At 41.9% G+C, this 20,447-nt stretch overlaps 1 protein-coding gene across 1 annotated transcript in view; it reads left to right on the forward strand.

The window, feature by feature from the left end:
• CFAP221 (cilia and flagella associated protein 221) overlaps positions 1-20,447 on the forward strand; it is a 125,460-nt gene that overhangs the window by 56,651 nt on the left and 48,362 nt on the right. Inside the window, exons 11-14 of the mRNA XM_030210874.1 lie at positions 1,241-1,349; positions 15,222-15,309; positions 15,761-15,850; positions 20,028-20,123. Of these exons, the coding sequence (XP_030066734.1) occupies positions 1,241-1,349; positions 15,222-15,309; positions 15,761-15,850; positions 20,028-20,123 (383 nt within the window). The remainder of the gene's footprint in view (positions 1-1,240; positions 1,350-15,221; positions 15,310-15,760; positions 15,851-20,027; positions 20,124-20,447) is intronic.

The raw sequence follows: 20,447 nt of genomic DNA on the forward strand, positions 1-20,447 counted from the left end.
TCATGTCAACTGCTGGTGTTCGTTCAACGTGGCCAGTTTCGTTTCACCCTTCTTACTACTACTACTACTACTATTTAGCATTTCTATAGCGCTACAAGGCATACGCAGCGCTGCACAAACATAGAAGAAAGACAGTCCCTGCTCAAAGAGCTTACAATCTAATAGACAAAAAATAAATAAAGTAAGCAAATCAAATCAATTAATGTGAACGGGAAGGAAGAGAGGAAGGTAGGTGGAGGCGAGTGGTTACAAGTGGTTACGAGTCAAAAGCAATGTTAAAGAGGTGGGCTTTCAGTCTAGATTTAAATGTGGCCAAGGATGGGGCAAGACGTAGAGGCTCAGGAAGTTTATTCCAGGCGTAGGGTGCAGCGAGACAGAAGGCGCGAAGTCTGGAGTTGGCAGTAGTGGAGAAGGGAACAGATAAGAAGGATTTATCCATGGAGCGGAGTGCACGGGAAGGGTGTAGGGAAGGACGAGTGTGGAGAGATACTGGGGAGCAGCAGAGTGAGTACATTTATAGGTTAGTAGAAGAAGTTTGAACAGGATGCGAAAACGGATAGGGAGCCAGTGAAGGGTCTTGAGGAGAGGGGTAGTATGAGTAAAGTGACCCTGGCAGAAGATGAGACAGGCAGCAGAGTTTTGAACCGACTGGAGAGGGGAGAGGTGACTAAGTGGGAGGCCAGCAAAAAGCAGATTGCAGTAGTCTAAACGAGAGGTGACAAGGGTGTGGATGAGGGTTTTGGTAGAGTGCTTGGAAAGAAAGGGGCGGATTTTACGGATGTTGTAAAGAAAGAAACGACAGGTCTTGGCAATCTGCTGGATATGAGCAGAGAAGGAGAGAGAAGAGTCAAAGACGACCCCAAGGTTTCGAGCTGAGGAGACACTCAGTAAAGACATGGTATCAAGGATGTCAATTTTTGACTGACTGCACTCCTCACATACCAGCAGAAAATAGTGCTGATTAGCTAGTTAACCAATTAAGTTATGCACATTGTTGTAGAATACGCCTTGATTTCTGCTCGGAAATTTCAGCGCGATTCATAGAATCTGGGGGATACTGTGGAATAATTTTATTGAAAAAACCTCTTTAATGTGGGTAAAACAGGGTTTACTCATGGAGAAAGCTTTTTAAAATTACCCCATATATATTGTAGACTTATGCTAAATTGTCAACTTTAAGTATATTTTCATCGTTGCCAGTGTTCTTAGCTGATATCATATTTCTGAATCCTCTCTTCAGGCTTATTTCAACCAAGAGCAGGACCACAGAACTATCAGATGAAAGAGGCTGCATTTGAGCAAAAAGTCCGGCAGAACGAGGCAGATGAAGAAGTAAATCATCTTAAATGGTGAATATATCTAGACTGTTGTTCCTACAGATTATAGTTAAGTTCTTTGATGCAGTGCCTTATTCAATAAATCCACAAGCCAATCTTGCTTATCAAGATAAAATGGAATTAGGAAACGGTCATTTGCCTAATTACAGTACTTCCCCTCCCATGACCCAGGTTCTACTGCTGACCTGATAAGTCAATTCCGATTCCCGGACATGGCCCAGCATTGAATATCCAGGTCTATTTTAGCTGGTGGTGATCAGCGTTCACCACTGCTGTCTGAATATTGACCAGTTTATTTAATAGTGTACGTTCATTATAATGCACAACAAGAAGACGTTTATAGGCATGCATGAGTTGTGTGGCTGCCCTTCAGTGTCGGTGCACTTCTCAGGTAGGTGAAGTCACTGGAGAATAAGACCAGTGCCGGTCAGACTTCTACGGTCTGTGCCCCGAAAATGGCAAGGACAAATCAAGATCAAGTATATGTATGTAGTATCATATCATCATAGTAACATATCTACTGCATTGCTATGTTAATTATCCTTCAGCCTCAGGGCTGGCACTACCATTAGGAGAACCAGGTTGTCGTCTAGAGTGCACTAGTACATCCTGCCACCCATTGAGCTGACAAAAAGAAATAATGTCACCTTGCTTTGTGTTCATGTTGAGTTGCTGCCTCTGCTTTCCTGCTCCACAAGTTATTTTATTTATTTTATTTTATTGCATTTGTATCCCACATTTTCCCACCTTTTTGCGGGCTCAGTGTGGCTTACAATAAGATATGAATAATAGAAATACATTTGTTACAACTTGGTTATGGAATACATTGTGCAGAGTTGTGCGAGACATTCGGATATCGTTAGGAATATAACAATGGGACATCAACATAGAAACATAGGAAGGAGACAGTGGGACAATGGATTACGGGATGAGTTACAGCTGTCAGGGCCAGTGAACTGTCGGTACTGCCCCACCTCCTTCCTCCACAGGTTAGCCAGTCAGCACAAGCTATGTGGGAATCCAAGCCCACAAAGTATAAAGAGAGGGGAGGTTGGAAGGGAGAAGCATAGGAAAATGTCATAAAGCAGTAAACAAATTCACTGCTGAAAAACTAATGGCAGACATTTCTATTACAGCATTAAATTTACTTGGTCTTTCCAGCAATCGGTTTCTTAACCTAAAGTGCATCATAAAAAACAATACATTTTGCAGGAAATTTAACAGGAGATAGGAGCAGATTTCTATCAAGTGCTGACAAAACTCCAGAAATGCTTTACGTTTGTCCTCTGTCCCTTTACAGAAATCAGGATAAATTTTAACCTTCTGTCTCAAAGAAGATACTTTATTTTTAGGGAAAAAAATAACACTGAGCCCATTTCACATTGTATTATTTGGATTTTTTTGGCCTGTCAATAAGTCCAGCAGGGGCGTAGCTACGGGTGGGCCTGGGTGGGCCCAGGCCCACCCAACCTCAGCTAAGGCCCACCCAGTTTCTTTGACCGCCAATCACAGCTGCAGTCACATCAAATGCAGACGTGCAAGGCAGCCTCCGGGAGTCGGTCCACCAGCAAACAAGCAGCACAGCAGCAGCTCTCCCGCAGCGCTTCCAAGTCCTATCTTTATTCTTTATTGGGAGTCCGTCGGCGTTGGGAGTCAGGCATTGGGGCGGGCCAACCGGGACCTGCTTCGCCAGATGACGTGGCCGTGGCCGCGCGGTGCCGTGTACTTCAGGATCCGCCATCCCTAGCTCGCGGTCAATTCTGCAGTGCAGTGTGATGATGCCGATGCCTGCCCAGTGACCCCGCGGCCCGCGTCACCCGGTCTCCCTCCATGCTATCATAACTAAGCACAGCATTAAGCTCTAGGACTGCGGGCTGGTGAAAACCTGCTGCTGCAAAGGGCAAAATCAGAGCGGTAAGCAGTGCTGGAGAAATCAGGCACACTGTAGGAATTAGATTGGTGATCTTGGGCCTCCTCTCCAGACTGCACTTTGCACTAGGTGATCTTGGGCCTTATCGGGGGTGGTATTGGTAGACCTCTGCAGGGAAGCTCAAACCCAGGTAAAAGTTGTTTTGTGTAATGCTGGTGGGCTTTTGAGTGGGGGTGGGCTCTGTCTGCATTGCCCAGGTTAAAAAATAAAAGTTTTGTATTTAATACATTGTGGGGTTTTGGGTGGAGGTGGGCTCTGCAGTATCCAGGATGTAAAAAAAAAAAGTGTTTAATGCTAGTGTGCTTCTGGGTGGGGGAGGGGGTAGGGAAGAATAGGGTTGATGCCAGACAATGGGGTACGGGATAGTGTAGGGCTGGCACTAGTTACAGGGAGGGGTGGGGGTAGGAAAGGTTAGAGCTGATTCTGGGTTATATGGATGTGGGCGTAAGGGAAGGGTAGGGCTGATGTTAGGCTACAGGGATGGATGGCGGGGGGTAGGGATAATTTCAAAATTTTGGTCCTTTATTCTGTAATTGATCAGGGTTGATCTGTGTTCTGCATGTGACTGATAGATTCTACTGGCATGTGGTTAGTGTTGGGATCTATATCAGTCTGACTTGTCTGGCGCTGCTTCCTTTTTAAAGATACTGTCATTGGTATTTGTGAGTTCAGAATTGTTGTTGTTGTTAAGGTTTGCAGCATAGGCTCTGAGAAGCTTCTTCGCAGGATTTAGTGTTACTTCAGTATCTGGCAGTGAAGGAACTTTGTGTTGCTATTATTGAGGTGCTCCCAGAATTTGAATATATTTTTCCTATGGGAAGCTGTAAGAGGAAACGTTTTGTATGCTACAGATTCCACAATAGGTGGGGAAAAAAATCTTGATGTTGACAGTGTGATTTTACTTATTTCATCAGTGAGAAATCTGGGCTTTGCTTCATGCAGTTTTTGATGTGTTGAAGTGTAGACTAAGGTTAACATTTGTGAAAAATGTAAATGTATTAACGTGTGTAAATGAATTGATATTGAAATGAAAGTAAATTCTGTTGACAGCAGTTTATATTTCCCTTGCTTCCCTTTTAAAAAAATAAAATAAATTATATTTGGGCTTTTTTTAGTTCTGCCACAGACTGCAAATTTCAGTGTGCCATCAACATGAACATTTGCTATAAAGCAAAGTTTGAAGGATATGTGCCATTGCTATAATTATTTTGCAGGGTATTTTCATTATAGTAGACTGGTCAAGTTTAAGTTATGGGATAATGTAACTATATTTTAAAATGTCAGGGTTTCCATTAAGTATGTATGTGGTTTATGTTGATGCAGGACAGTTGTTAGGCAGATTATTTATTTAGAAATCCGTCATCACGTGTACTCTAAGGCATTATTTAGTACTATCCCAAGAAACATACCTATATACAGACCCCCTGATATTCAGTGTTAAACCCAGATATTCAATTCCAGCCATTTTCGGTGTCTGGCATAGAATATCCAGTTTCATTTTTGACTGTGGCAACTTAACTAGTTAAGTCAATATTCAGTGCTAACCCATTAAGTGCTTAGTGATTAAAGATAGGCCTGCTAGTTATGCGGCCTAACCGCTAAACATACTTGGTTTGGCACTGAATACTCGTGCCTAGCCAGCTATGTTGCATGATATAGCCAGTTAGTGGCTAGCCGCTAAACGTGGACATTCAGCAGGAGGCGACAGGTTATCTCCTGCTGAATATCCATGGTTATGTGCTAAAATGCTATTTAACTGGCCAGGAGCTGTTCCTGGCTGGTTAAATAATTTTGAATATCAGGCCCATAGTGCCCAGCCATATTAGCTCTGGGCCCACCCAAAATGTCAGGTCTGGCTACGCCACTGAAGTCCAGCACCATTTTTTGACCCGGACACTGCTGGGATACAGAGTTTTTATGGAGCAGGAGGGAAAAAAGAAAGGATTGGTGAAGTGAGGCACAGAGATGTGAGTGTGGGGTGGTTTGGGTCCTGAAATGATGAGAAGGAATGCGGGACAAAAACCAGAGAAGAGAGGGGATGGTGGGGGCATGAATGGCTTTAGGTACCGAGGAAAGAGTTTGGAGTGGCAAGAAGGGAATAGAGAAGAAGATGGGGTGGGTGGGAAGGAGGAGAAAAGAAAGGGGATGAGAGAGTGAGGGAAGTTCAGGGCACAAGAAGGGAAGAGCAAAGGGAATGCAAGCAGAGAGGGAAGTGTGAGATGGTGTCAGGATAAGAAGAAAGGGAGTATAGCAACAGGAAGGGAAGAGAAGGGAAGTTAAAACAGCAAAAAGAGAAAGAGGTAAAGGGGCATCAGGAGAAGGGAATATGAGAGATGAGTTGGAGAGGGAAAGCACAAGGGGTGGAGGAGGAAGCAGTTGGGCACAGTGTCCAGGGGAAAGAGGATTGAGAGGAGCGTGCTGGACATGAGGGGAAGACTGAGCAGGGCAGGCAGTGCCAGAGATTGGCGCTGGACAACACTTCAGCTGGCGGGGGTTGGGGACCTTGCCAGCAAAACCAGGTGCCCAGAGGAAATTTGGGGGGCCCAGGCCCCTGTGGCCCCATGTAGCTACGCTACTGTTCCCAGCAACTACCACACTCAGGATGAATTCTCCAAATTACCCTAAACTTCAGTTTTTTCAAGTTGAACATGACGTCTTTTGTGGCAATAACTCTCCTGAACTCGTAGAGCCTTTTGACTCCCATATTCATAAAGGAGGAACAAGAAACAGACATCTTTTTAGAATTCTTTGAGCTATGCAAATTTGTTGACAAATGTTGGTTCTTATCCATCCAACTCTCCCTGTTTCTCACCTAACCCACCCCACCCTCTTCCTGTGAGACTGACATTGGAATGCTTTTGTGTTTCACTTATATATTCTGAAATTTGTCAACATTTGCTTATTTCTGATCTGAAGAAGGGTTATCTTTGAAAGCTAATCAAAAATGTATTAAGCTAGTCCAATAAAAAAAGGTATCATCTTATTTTCTTTTCTATGTTTCGATTTATTTGTGTTTATTAACTTTAACAGATAATCAGGGTCCCATAACTCTCCCCTATGGTACCCTCATGACAGGGCACAACCTGTACCTGTCATACCAGCCATAGAACTGATGTAAATGCTCACACCTAAATGTCAGAGATATTCTTGTAATTTACAGAATACTGTAAGTGTGAGCCCTGCTCTGGCTCTACCCTGTATATGCTCCCCTTGCAAATAAACGCTTTGTCTGCCTTACCCTACCCCCACCTCAGAATATAAATGCTTTAGCTAATGAGGATCTCCAAGCTCTGTCAGCTGAAGACTTTCTCTGAAGGTGGCCAGAACTCCCTTTTGCCAAGCTTGGCAGGCAGCAGCAATGTCCCTAAGTCACTAATGCTGGTACCCTATGCATGCTTAGTTATTGGTGGCTCAAAGATGCTGTCGCTGACTGCAGAGCTTGGTAGAAGAAAGTTCTGGCAGTCTTTGGAGGAGGTCCTTAGCTGGGGATCCCCACAATCTATACATAAAGGGCCAGAACAGATGTTAAACATGCCAGGACCCAGGTTAGACAATAAAAAATAAAGGAGGGTCTTCATCTCCAATACTCTCTCCTTCCTGCCTCCCTCCTGATTTCCCCAGCTGCCATTACTATCACACGACAGACCCTTACCAAATACAGAACATGGGATCATAAATTAGAAATAAAAATATTTAGACAAAAAAACCAAAATAGAAATGCATTTCCTTTTGTACGGAACACAATGCAATGACATTTGCTATGCACATTTCCCAAAGCTAACATATTCCATTTAAAATATTCAAAATGAAATGCTTTTTTCTATCTTTGTTGTCTGGGCATTTTATTTTTCCATCATGTTGGTTCCAGTTTTCCTCTTCTGCTCTCCTGTCTGTCGTCTGCTATTCTCTTTCAAGTGACTGCTGTCCATTTGTCTTTTCTCCTCTCTCTTGTTTATTCCCTCACTACACCTGCCTCTGACATATTGATTGTTCCTTTTTAGCTCTTTCCTCTGATTTTTTTTTCTTTTCTGTCTGTCAACTCAAATTTCACCCTCTATCTCACTCTTTTCCTCCTTTTCACTTTTCAGCTATCAAATTTCCATCTTCTCTCACCTACTAGCTGTCCCATTCCCCATCTCACTCCTTCCTCAGCTCTCCATTCCCATTACCATATCTCTACCCTGTAAACACTATCCTCTCATTCATGTCCTTGCCACCCCCCTCCTCCCCCTCCTGGTCTCTCTTACATGGTTTCACCATTCCTAGCATCTTCCTCCCTCCACCCTTTTAGTCCAGCATCTGCTCCCTCTTTCTCCCTTCCTCATCATCATAGCCTCATCTCTCTGTTCCTTCTCTCTTCCCTTCTACCCTCTCCCCCGTAGTCCAGCATTTCTCCCTATCTTCCCTCACTCCCATTGTCCGGCATCTCTGTCACTTCCTTCTGCTCCTGGATCCAACTCCTGTGTATCTCTTTCTCTCCCTCCCTCCTCCCTTTGCCCAACATCCCTCCCTCTCTCCTATTGTCCACCATCTCTCTCTCCTTCCCTTGTGCCCTGAGTCCAACATCTCTCATTTCCTCCCCTCCATCATCATGTCCAATATTTTTCCCTCTCTTCCCCATGCACCATCTCTCCCTCCCCTCCACCCCTATGTCCAACATTTCTCCCTCTCTCGCTCCCTCCCCTCTCCATGCAGTATCTGTCCCTCCCTTTCTCCTTTGCTGCATCTCTCCCTTCCTCCTGTCCTCTCCTCTACCCCATATCCAACAATTCTCCCTCTCTCCCAGCCCCGTTCCCCCATGCAGCATCTCTCCTTCATTCCTTCGCTCAGTGGGTCCTGGTTAATGGCTGCGATTCCCACTCTCCACCTGCCACTAACCTGGAAGAAGCTCCTCTGTTGCGTCCCACCACCCAGGCAGAGAAACGGGAAATATGTGACAGAGGAGAGGCTTCCAGGTTAGCAGCAGGCAGCGTGTGGGAACTGCTGCCGCTACCCGGGACTCGTTGAATAAAGTGATGCAGGACTTTGGGAGCCCAACCTGTTCCCTCCACGCTGCACTGTCAAGGTGCACCCACTGCTGGGTGGGTCTGAGCCCAAATGGGGGGGGGGGGGGGAGAGGGAGGCTCTCCCGTGGCTACGCTTCTGGTGTATATTTACAGAATAACACTTAAATGGAATATTGGCATATCTGCAAAATATGCTAGGACTCAATGTATTATTCCGGACGTGAGCCCTTGAGCCCAGGCTGAGGCCTAGTATAGGATTTTGGCCAAGGCCTAGGGTAGACCAAACAGGCCCTACACACCACCCCAGCCACCAAGCCCTGCACACACACAACAGCCAACAGGCACCACCAGAAAGTGAGAGATAGAGCATTCAGGCGGGTCTCGTGGACGATCGGGAACCCACTCATGCAGAGTCCAAGCAAGCGGGCCTCACGGCTGACCGGGAACCGAATCACACTCTGGGAAGGGAGAAAGAACAACAAGGGTTCCCCACGGAACTTGGCCACAAGCAGCGCACACAGTGCAGGGTAGAGACACAAAGGAAGGGGTGAGAGGAGGAAGCCTCTAAAGGTATACAAGGCTGTGCCACAGGGCGAACAAGAATACAGGAAGCCCCAGAAAGAAACACTCTAAGCTTGTACTGTTGGATTATTTGTAGTAAATAATTAGCAGATTTTAGTACACACAGCTTCAGCTTTAGAAATGTTAATTTCTTTCTTCATCTCTCTCTCATTCACCCCTGAATAATTCACTGCTGAGTCACTTTAAAGTTGAAGTAACAAAACATCTGTTTACTCACAGTTTGTAGTTAGATTATAATCAGACAGGCTTATATATACATATTACTATACATTTGTATTATCAGCTCCTTCCATGTGCTTAGATGGTAATGGATGCTCACACCACCATAGATCCTCTCAGGTTAGGAGAGATCATGAGCTCCATGTGCTCCATGTGCTGCATGTGCTGCATCTATCCCCCACAGGAAGTTGCATAGCTGTGTGACCTCTCTAAGTAATTCACATCAGAGGTCACAGAGTAATCACAGAGAAATAATAGGTGACAGACAATGCATGTAAAAATACAATTACATTCCAACAAACCCCTTCTCATGCATAACTGTCATGCAATTATTTATTCATACAAAGTCCAAGCTTTATACGCAGATTCACAAAATGTTCTCTGGGTAACGGTTTGGTCATGATGTCAGCTGTCATCTCACTGGTGTGACAATAGTGTAGACTGATGACCCCTTCTTTCGCCAACTCTCGCACGTTGTGGTATTTCGTTGCGATGTGCTTGGTGCGTGACTGAACCTTGTCATTCTGTGACAGTCGGATGCAGCTCTGATTATCTTCCATTATCTGGATTGGTCTCTTTTCAGCTATTCCGAAATCCAGCAAAAGTTTTTCAATCCACATCAGTTCTCTGCACGCTTCCGATACGGCCACATATTCAGCTTCTGTAGAAGACAGACTCACAATACTTTGTTTATGACTGGCCCATGAAATTTGTACATTTCCATACATAAACACATATCCACTTGTGGATTTATAATCAGAATGATCCCCTGCCCAATCTGAATCACAGTAACATATTAGTTTTGGATTACTATTGGCTGAAATCTTTAATTTACAATCAATGGTACCCTTTAAATACCTTACCATCCTTTTAACTGCAGTCCAATCTGATTTGGTAGGTGAGCTGACCCTTCTGCTCAAAATTCCTACTGCATTTGCTATATCAGCCCTGTATGTGGTAGCTAGATATAAAAGCTTACCTATGGCTGATCTATATTGGATGTTATCTGGTAAAGGTTCTCTTACTGTTTCATCCTTCAGAAAATCAGTGATCATGGGAGTGCTTACAACTTGGGCATCTTGCATACCTAAACTTTCAATAAGCTCATTTATTTTCTGCTTCTGGCTTAGAAGATAAGAACCATCATTTTGTTTCTCAATTTCTATACCAAGATAGTATGACACATTACCAAGTTCTTTTATCTCAACATTGTGGTTTAAACACTTTACAATGTCCTTGTACTCTTGCTCACTTTCGCTTGCAATGAGCAGATCATCAACAAAAGCTAAAATGTATGCATATTGTCCATTTGTGCACCTAGTGTACAAGCATTTATCTGCTTCACCTTGCTTAAATCCTAAATTTGTCAATATTTCATGCAATTTATCATTCCAACATTTTGCACTTTGCTTTAATCCATAAAGACCTTTGTTTAATTTACACACTAGCTGTCTTTGTTTTGTATTTATGAAACCTGTTGGCTGTTCCATGTACAAGTCTTCAGTTATATCTCCATGAAGGAATGCTGTTTTCACATCAATGTGGTTGACTTGCATGCCTTTTGAGACTGCAATGCTCAGAAGTGTTCTAATTGTCGTGTGTTTCACTACAGGTGCAAACACTTCATCAAAATCTTCTCCATATTTTTGAAGATATCCCTTTGCGACTAATCTGGCTTTATACCTTTCCACTTTTCCTTGTGCATTCCTTTTTAACTTGAATACCCATTTGCATCCTATAGCTTTCTTGCCAGGAGGTAATTTTGTAAGAATCCAAGTATTATTTTTATCCAATGCATCAATTTCTTCTTGTGCAGCTTTATGCCATTCAGCAGCTTCTTCTGCTGGCATTTTCTCAATCTCATCCCATGTTAAGGGCTCTTGAGCTTCTGCTGACTTTGTTAGGTAAGACAGTCTTGGGGGTGGAACACCTTTGTTTTCCCTGGATGAGCGTCTGACAACAGGTTGGTCTGACCTTTCCGCATCCTCTAAATCTGAGAGTTCTTCTCCAATTGATTCCCCTTCTCCAACTGTACTGTCTTCTTCAATGATCCTTTCTGTGTCTGTTTCCTCTGCCTGTTCCTCATTAGATACAGATGAGTTGCTTTCAGACATCTGCCTTGGTATGGCATTTATATACACTGGCATGTCTATTATGGTTCTAGTTTCATATTCTGGATGATAAGGCTCATCTGGGATAATCCAGCCTTTATCAACCCTTTTGTTTTCATCAAAATATGTAACATGTCTTATGCCAACAATGCCAGTTTTCAGATTCAAAATTCTATATCCTTTGTGTCCTGGAGCATAGCCAACTAAAATGCCCCTTTCTGTTGTGGAATCCAGCTTATGCCTTCTTTGCTTTGGTATATGAGCATATGCTGTACTTCCAAATGTTCTTATGTGTGACAGGTTTGGCTTCCTACCATGCCATGTCTCATGTGGTGTGCGCTCAGCGCCTTTAGTTGGCATTCTGTTTTGTAGGTACACTGCTGTGAGAATGGCTTCCCCCCATAGTCTTTTAGGGAGATTGCTATCTGACAGCATACATCTGGTCATTTCCACAAGTGACCTAAATTTTCTCTCTGCAACAGAATTTTGCTCTGGTGTATAAGCTACTGTTGTGATATGCTGAATGCCTTCTTGTTCTAGAAATGTGCGCATGCTTTGTGAAGTGAACTCACCACCATTGTCGGTCTGAAGAACCTTTGGTTTTCTTTCAAATTTATTGCTCACCATGGCTACGTATTTCTTCAGCATGTCTGTGACTTGACTTTTTTCTTTCAGCAAATAGGCCACACAATATCTTGAGAAATCATCCAAGAATATTAGCACAAATCTGTTATTTCCCAATGATGGGATATTAAACGGTCCACATAAGTCACTGTGTATTAAGTCCAGCACTTTATTACTCCTATTTCCTGTGTATGCAGGAAATGAGGGTCTCACACCTTTTTGAGTAACACAGTCTATGCATTTCTCCATTTTACCAGCATTTGCACTTATCTGAATGCCTGTGGCCAGTTGCTTACTGTAAAGATCCTGGATCACCTTAGAATCACGATGTCCCAGGCGGCGGTGCCAGATTTCCAGACTACATTTACCATCATTCTTCCTTACTTGCGCCATATGTGAGGCTTCACCTGAAATGTTCAGCTTATAAACATCATTATGCATAAAAGCTTCAGCATACACTTCATCATTTTTAGAGATTGTGCACTTACTGTTTTCAAAATGAATCACAAATCCCTTCTTATCTAATGTAGATACACTAAGCATATTGCAAACTGCTTGGGGAATATACAAGACATCACTTACAGGAATTTCTTTAACTTCATTAGACACTTTGCATTTTAAGAATCCAATACCTTTTGCTTGGATCTTAGCAGTCCCTGCGTTTGCAGTTTTAAGAATACCTTCCTCTGGACACATTTCCTGAAAGAAATCCTTAGAATTGGTTAAATGGCATGTGCTCCCTGAATCCAAAATCCAAGTACTTTCATTTGAATTATTATTTACCATAGTCAAAGATTTTTCTGCCATTAGAAAGCCCTTGTGTTTATCTTTGTCCTTCATACATTTCCTGGTTTGAAAATTCTTTAGTTCCATTGGCTTAGGTGAGCTAGAGGGAGTGTTTTGTGTTTCCTTACACCATTTAGATACATGTCCCTCCTTTCCACATGAGTAGCAAATCAGCTTGCCCTTGGGTGGAGTTTTCCCATAGCTCCGCCTTCCTCTGTTCTTTGCCAAGAAATTTGTTTCATTTCTCTCTGACTGACTTTGAGAACACATCTCCTCAGAATCATTTATTATGCATTCCTGCCTTAGTTTTGATGTTGTCTGTTCAAAAGATTGCCCTTCAATGGCCTCATTTACAGACCTAAAAACATCAAACTTCTTTGATAGTGAGGTAAAAAGAAATGCTCTTTTCAATGCATCACACATGGGAATTCCAGAAAGTTCTAACTTTTGAAATGAAGACATAAGATGCATAATGTGATCATTACATTTACTTTTATCCCTTAATTTGGTTTCATTTAACTCTGCCAGCCAAATTGGTTGCTGCTTTGCATATGTAGTTGCATACATAGTTCTCAGTTTATATAAAATGTCCTTTGGTGTATCTTTTCCCTCCACTAATATGGCTTGTTTCTCTGAGAGAGCTTCCAAAAGCATGCACTTCACATAATAGTTTGCATTGTCCCATTCAGCCATATTTTCAGCTGTTCTGTCTTGGTCTAAGCATATATTTAATCTTTTTGCTCGAAGGAGACATATGAATCTTAATTCCCACTGCTGATAATTAAACTCAGTTAATTTAGGCACCTTGAGAGAATAGAACAATGGTGAATTTCTTCCCTCAGCCATTTTCTTAGCCTTCTGTCTGCTGTGTGGGGGGAGAGAGAGACAGACTGAATCTTTCCTTTAAAACTTAAGAGAAAAATGTGGCCTTTTTTCTGCCTGGTAATATTTCTCTTCTTTTTCAATTCCTGGACCCTGGGCCCATAACCCTTTTGTTGGATTATTTGTAGTAAATAATTAGCAGATTTTAGTACACACAGCTTCAGCTTTAGAAATGTTAATTTCTTTCTTCATCTCTCTCTCATTCACCCCTGAATAATTCACTGCTGAGTCACTTTAAAGTTGAAGTAACAAAACATCTGTTTACTCACAGTTTGTAGTTAGATTATAATCAGACAGGCTTATATATACATATTACTATACATTTGTATTATCAGCTCCTTCCATGTGCTTAGATGGTAATGGATGCTCACACCACCATAGATCCTCTCAGGTTAGGAGAGATCATGAGCTCCATGTGCTCCATGTGCTGCATGTGCTGCATCTATCCCCCACAGGAAGTTGCATAGCTGTGTGACCTCTCTAAGTAATTCACATCAGAGGTCACAGAGTAATCACAGAGAAATAATAGGTGACAGACAATGCATGTAAAAATACAATTACATTCCAACATGTACCACATAGCGCTCAAGGAAAAGAACCAATGATAGGAATACAGTCTAGGCTGAACCATTCAGCACACAGGGAAAGGGGAAGCCACTCAAGGAATACTCTAAGGTGTGCCACGAGGCACTCAAGGAAAAAGGAAACCAACTATAGGAATACTCTCTAGGCTGAACCATTCAGCATACAAGGGAACTAGGCTGTACCTACAGCATAAAACAATACAGGAAGCCCCACAAGGAAACACACTAGACTGACTAAACAGCACACAATGGAAAAGGGAGAACTACCTAAGTAATACAAAAAGCTGGCCCCACAACACCCCAAGGAAAAAAGGGAACTGCTAAAGGAAAAAACAGGGCAGAACTACTCAGCAGACAAGGATAAAGGGAAGTGTAAGCAAACAGAGGAAGCTGCCTTGACACACACAGACCAGAAAAGGAACGCTGCTCCCCGGAAACAGGAGACAGATACAGCAAACACAGAGAACTAAAACAAACAGGAGCAAAGTCCAAGGACAGGGGGAGGCAGAACCACAGGGAGCAGAGCAGAAGCTCAGCACAACAAAGGGAACAGAGAGAGAAAGCTAAACAAACAAAGTGAAACGACTTAAGGCACCAGCAGCTTACCCCAGACAGCACAACGTTAGAGCAGGAGAAAGCAAACCAGGTGTGGGGAAGTGAGGCAGTCAGGCTCATGCTGGGAATACCCAGCACACACATGCATGCACACACACACACACACACACACACAGAATAAACAAGCACGAGGAGAAAGGCTAAACTCCAACTTGAACACAAGCGCCCAAGCGCAGGCTGGCTTTAGCTGAGCAAACAAAACAGTCAACACTAAAGCAATGCCTGCAGGGGAAAGGCAAGCTTAAATGGATCAGGCTTCTGACGTCTGCTGGCTCAGCCCCTGACAAGCCAATCAGTAGTGAGTCCCAAACATTCCTCTGCCTATCCAACAGAGTCATAACAACATGTACAGTAATACAAGTGTAAATGTGAACTCCTGTTTTATAGAGTTGGCCCCTTTGCCTACTAAGCAAGGGGCAGTTTTCAAATGGCCAGATCTAGCCACAAGACTTCATAAGAAATGCAGATGGATCCTTTGAAAATTATCCTACAACATTTGAACTGCAAAAGAGGAAGGATTTCTTGCCTGTTTGTATTTTTTGCAGGCAAACAACTCTTGGCAAAAATCCAATGTCAGCAAAATTAAGAAAAAAGATTATTGATCAGCAAGAAAGGAATAAACAACAATATAAGGTTAGTTTTCTTTAATTTTTAAAATAAAAATATAGTGATTCCCAGTGCGGCAAATGCGATGCGGCTTTGTCGCATTTGCTGCATGGGAATCGCTAATGTGGTTTAGTAAAAGGGGCCCTTAATTTGCAATTACTGCCATCAAAGATCACTCCAAAATCTCAGTTTTGTTAAATCAAAATTGAACAGAGTTATCTGATGTCCTAATGGCTTTGCCTTTTCTTTTCTTTTCTTTGTTTTCTTCTTCAAAGTTCTACATATATATTGTAAAACTTCAGTATATACATGCATTTCTTTATGTCTGTTATGTTTAATTTTTTAAAATCCTGTCTTCATCTTCTTGTCAGTTGGGATATTTTGATGGAGGTGAAGTGAGTTGGGATATTTTGATGGCGGTAAAGTTTCTCACCATTTTGCATTTTTTTTTCTTTCAATGTTAATTCTTTTTGATTAGATTTATAAAGGTGAGCCAGTGTTAGAAGGTGAATTTCAAAGAAACAAAGTGGAAGTTTGCATTCACCGTGTTTTCCGGATTGCCAATCAGGTACAGTATGTGATAACGTTATCCTAACAATACCATTGATTCTGTCATAGCTGTTTTTCCTAAGTGTTTCTATCTCTAGTTTCAACATTCTTGAACATATATTGTTTTTTTACTTACATGCATAGAAACATAGGGTCAATATTCAAAGTCAATTTAAATAGCCAGGAGGGTTTCCTGGCCATTTAAATCACTTGTGCAGGGCTATCTGGGGATATTCCGTGGCACTTAACTAGTTAGGACCAAATTCTATAAATAGTGCCAAAAATTCAGCATTGATAAAATAACATGCTAAGTGCGATTCTATGAACAACGCTTTTTATAGAATATGTTTAGTGCTTAACTTTAGACACGAGGATTTACACTAAGTAAACCCTTAAATCTTCGTGTCTAAATTAGGCGCTTATCCCCCTTATTCTATAAAAGTGTGCATAAATTCTAGAAACACCCCTGATTCGGCTATGGCCCTTCCATGGTTTCGCCCCCTTTTTGAAGCCACGCATAAAATTTACGCATGGATCTGTGCAACTAAAAATGAATGTGTAAATTTCAATTAAGGACAATTAGTGCTGATTGATTATTAGCACCCAATTAACAGCACTAATTGGCTTGTTCAGTTAAATTACATTGCCAAATTGTGTATGTGCCCAAATTTGCGCATGCAATTTTAAGCACCATTTCTAGAATTTTGGTATTAGTGTCACTGAATATCCCCTCTAACCACCAATGCCAAAGATAGCTGATTTGTGGGTATTCTGGGCATGGAGTGAGGGTAGAGAGTCAGCTTAGCCAGGTAGCGGTGATTTTCTGTCCACTAGCAAAACAGCTGTCTTAACTTTATATGGTTAGTTAACCGGGCACCCGTCTAAATATCGGCCAGTGCCCTTTTAATCTCTGGATAGCGACAAAAGAGTTACGGCTGCCCCCCCCCCCCTTTTCTGATCCTCCCTCCCACCTCCCGAAACAACATACTCCATTTGGATCCTTCTTCCCCCCCCCCGAATTGCAGCACTCCTTCTGATCCCCCTCCCTCCCTCGGAACTGTAGCACCCTTCTTCCCATCCCAATCCATCCACCAAGCCCCCCGCCCAAAGAAAAATCACAACAAGCCCGGTAGTACTTACGAGGCTGCTGCTAGAGGCTGCGGCAGCCATTTTGAACAAACTGCTACACCAGGTACGAGCATGTGGGCATCACTTCTGCTCGTTTGCTCCCACTAGACCGTGAGAGACCATCAAAAGGGGCCCTCTGGTGGGGGTGCGTTTTGTGGTTAGCCTTTTCTCGCGTGCATTTGCACCCTTTAGTAAAAGTGCCCCTAAGTTTGTATCTGTACATAAGAACTATTGCAGATGCTTCCAAAAAATTAAGAGTTTTGCTTTCTATTGCATTAATTATCCTTTACCTTCCTCAGTCAGTTTCTTCTTTTCCATGTATTTATTTATTTATTTATTAGGATTTATTTACCGCCTTTTTGAAGGAATTCACTCAAGGCGGTGTACAGTAAGAATAGATCAAACATGAGCAATAGGCAAGTACAGCAATAAAAATATTCAAGTAACAATACAAAATATGGCATGGTATGCTACTTATATTCAAAAAGGTCTTCTACTGCATAGAACAAATTGAAATAGAAACTTTGAAATATAATTTTGTTCTAATTGTTAGATATTAGTTACGCACTTGAGCCATAAATACTGCTTTATTGTTAACAAATAGCCTCATAAGCCCAGGGTACCTTATAATTAGGACACCAACTGTAATGGCTATCATCATTGGCTCCACCACCAGCCAAAAAAACTGCAGAAAAAAACTCTCATACTATCTCAATTGAAAAAAAATAGTAAAAAATGAGAGAAAAGTCTGCAGTAAAAAAAGGCAGGTAGGGTTTAATTGTTATAGACAACTTTGAATCAAGTGCTCAAACAATATCAAACTTTATCCACTGAAACTCTAAAGCTGGTAAAGATCAATAAGAAGTCAAAGATGAGAACTACAAATTATCAGAACCCGGGAGTAAATGAGTGATACTTAGCTTCACCAGAGTGGTATAACACAACATCATCCATATCAAGTATCTTTCTTTATTCTGCCCGACAGTTCCAAAATGTAGTATCTTCAGTCAGAATCCACTTTCGCTCCGACCTTAATGTAATTCAGCATCCCAATCCTATAAATCTCATTTCTCGACAGTATAGGACTCCCACTGTTTCGCTGCTTTGTCAGGAGAAAAACAAGAAAGAAAGTAACCCAAATTTTTCCTTCTTATCGATGTGAACAAATGGCAACAAAATGGCGACTGTTTATATAGGACGCCTTTAGTTCTAACTCCTCCCTATGGTGATGTCATCTACTGATTGAATTAAGTAGTTAAAGGCCATCAATCAATAGAATGCTTCCCATTCTAATTGTCCATTCAAACTGTTGGGGCATACTGTTTGTAGGCGGTATATCCATCTTTGTTCTTTTTGATGCAGAACTCTTGAAACATCACCTCGCCTCCCATTATCTATTAATTGGTCAATCACTATACAGCGTAATTGATTGAATGTATGAGAATTTTTTTGGCTGGTGGTGGAGCCAATGATGATAGCCATTACAGTTGATGTCCTAATTATAAGGTACCCTGGGCTTATGAGACTATTTGTTAACAATAAAGCAGTATTTATGGCTCAAGGGCGTAACTAATATCTAACAATTAGAGCAAAATTATATTTCAAAGATGGTATACGTATACTACTTGCAATGACAACACAATACATAATAGAACATTATAATTGGTAGTGAAGGGTAAGGCAAAGTTGTAACATATAGATGAGTAAGAAAGTCGGAAGAATTTGAAAGTAAGATGACTGATTTGAAGAAAGTTGCACATGAGGTCAGAGAGATGGTTAAATATTATCTCAGTTAGGCTAGGAGTGGATAAACATGTCCTGCTGCAGTACATGCAGCCCGAGTCAATCCTTGTGTGTTTGAGTGAGACTAACAAGTTAGTTACTTTTTGCATTAAAGGCTTGGTTGAAGAGCCAAGCTTTCACCTGCTTCCTGAAGTAGAGATGTATGTACACCCTGTTTTTCTTATGTGTCAAAAATACATTTGGGGTTATAATTTGTGTGTTGTTAAATGTAACCAGCACAATTACTTTGTGTTTTTCAATGTTAACCTTTTGGCTTTTCTTATTTTTATGCCGTAACTTCTTATCTTTGGCACTGTACTTATTTTAACTAAAAGAGAAAACTTTTTAACATCTGCCATCCCGAAATAAGAGGTTTGTCAATATTGGGTGGGACCTGTGCACAAGAACTTGTGATAAAATTCTAACATGCATTGTAAAATGCAATCTAATAGCCTATGCACTATATTTCACTATATTGTGCACTATCAGCATGCAAACATTTGTCTTAATAGCAAGACAATGGTAGTAGCATGTATGATTAATCCAAAAGAGTATAACATACACAATAGATGTTTCTTGAAATCCCCTGTGTTAATTGTCCCTTTCATTGTGGACCAGTTATAAGAGGGATTAAATCTCTCATCTTCCCCAACAAGAACACTCCCTCTCCAGAAGGTCAAACCTCCCTCTGAGCAACAGGTCAAATACTCCTAACCCCCCCCTCCCCAAGCCACATCAAATCGGCCCTCCCAAACCTCCTGCACAAGATTAACCATATCCAAAGTCTATGCCCAGTCTCTCCTCCCTCTCTGTGCACATCGAAATCTACCCAAGAAACCCTAGCTGCTCCTTTGAATGTTGGATTCTCCCGTTTCCATTCTTCCAGAATGCTTCGTTACCATTCTAGAGGGTCTCCATTCCCAGTCTGTGCCAGCAGGAGGCATGTGAATGTTCTAGCTCTGCCTTAGCTCCCAGTTGACGCCACTACACTAGTTGGAAGGGGGATTTATCCCCCAAACACTGCTGTCAAAAACATGCCTTTCCAGATGGCCAAGCTCCACATCAAGATGCTGAATGAGCCTCCCCCTTGCCACAGTTCAAATCCACAGACCACCTTAACATCTATGGTAAATTATTAGTAGACAGCATCCTATTTTTAGTACATGCTTACATGCCTTTAACATGAAATGCATAACTTTAGTGTATAAGCCTCATTAGTACAGTGTAGCTTATTATTTCACTTGTATCAGAAAAAAAAATCTAAATTTGTATTTTGTTTAATACAGTATCCGTCTTACAAGCCTAAGTTTGATTTTTACATGAACAATCTGTGGGCAAACAGACGGAGAGCTCTGCAAAAGTTTCAGCAAGCAGCTCGCAAGGTATGTATCACTAACCATGATTTTCATTTGGAAGATAAAAAGCTTTTAACAGGTTAGAGGGGGGGGGGGGGTCTTTTACTTAGCCATGGTAGCATTTTTAGCTCACAGTAGAAATCAGCTGGCATAAATGCCGAGACGCCCATAGGAATATAATGGGCATCTCAGCTTTTACCACCAGCTGATTTCTACCGCAAGCTAAAAATTTTACTGCAGCTTAATAAAAGACCCCCTAGATTTGTTCAGGTGGGGTGGCAAATAACAGCAAAATGCTTGGGGTGAAAACACCACTTTGTACATTTACACACTAAAGACGAAATGATAGCG

The sequence above is a fragment of the Microcaecilia unicolor genome, chromosome 7 (genome assembly GCF_901765095.1).
Source record: "Microcaecilia unicolor chromosome 7, aMicUni1.1, whole genome shotgun sequence".
NCBI lineage: Eukaryota > Metazoa > Chordata > Amphibia > Gymnophiona > Siphonopidae > Microcaecilia > Microcaecilia unicolor.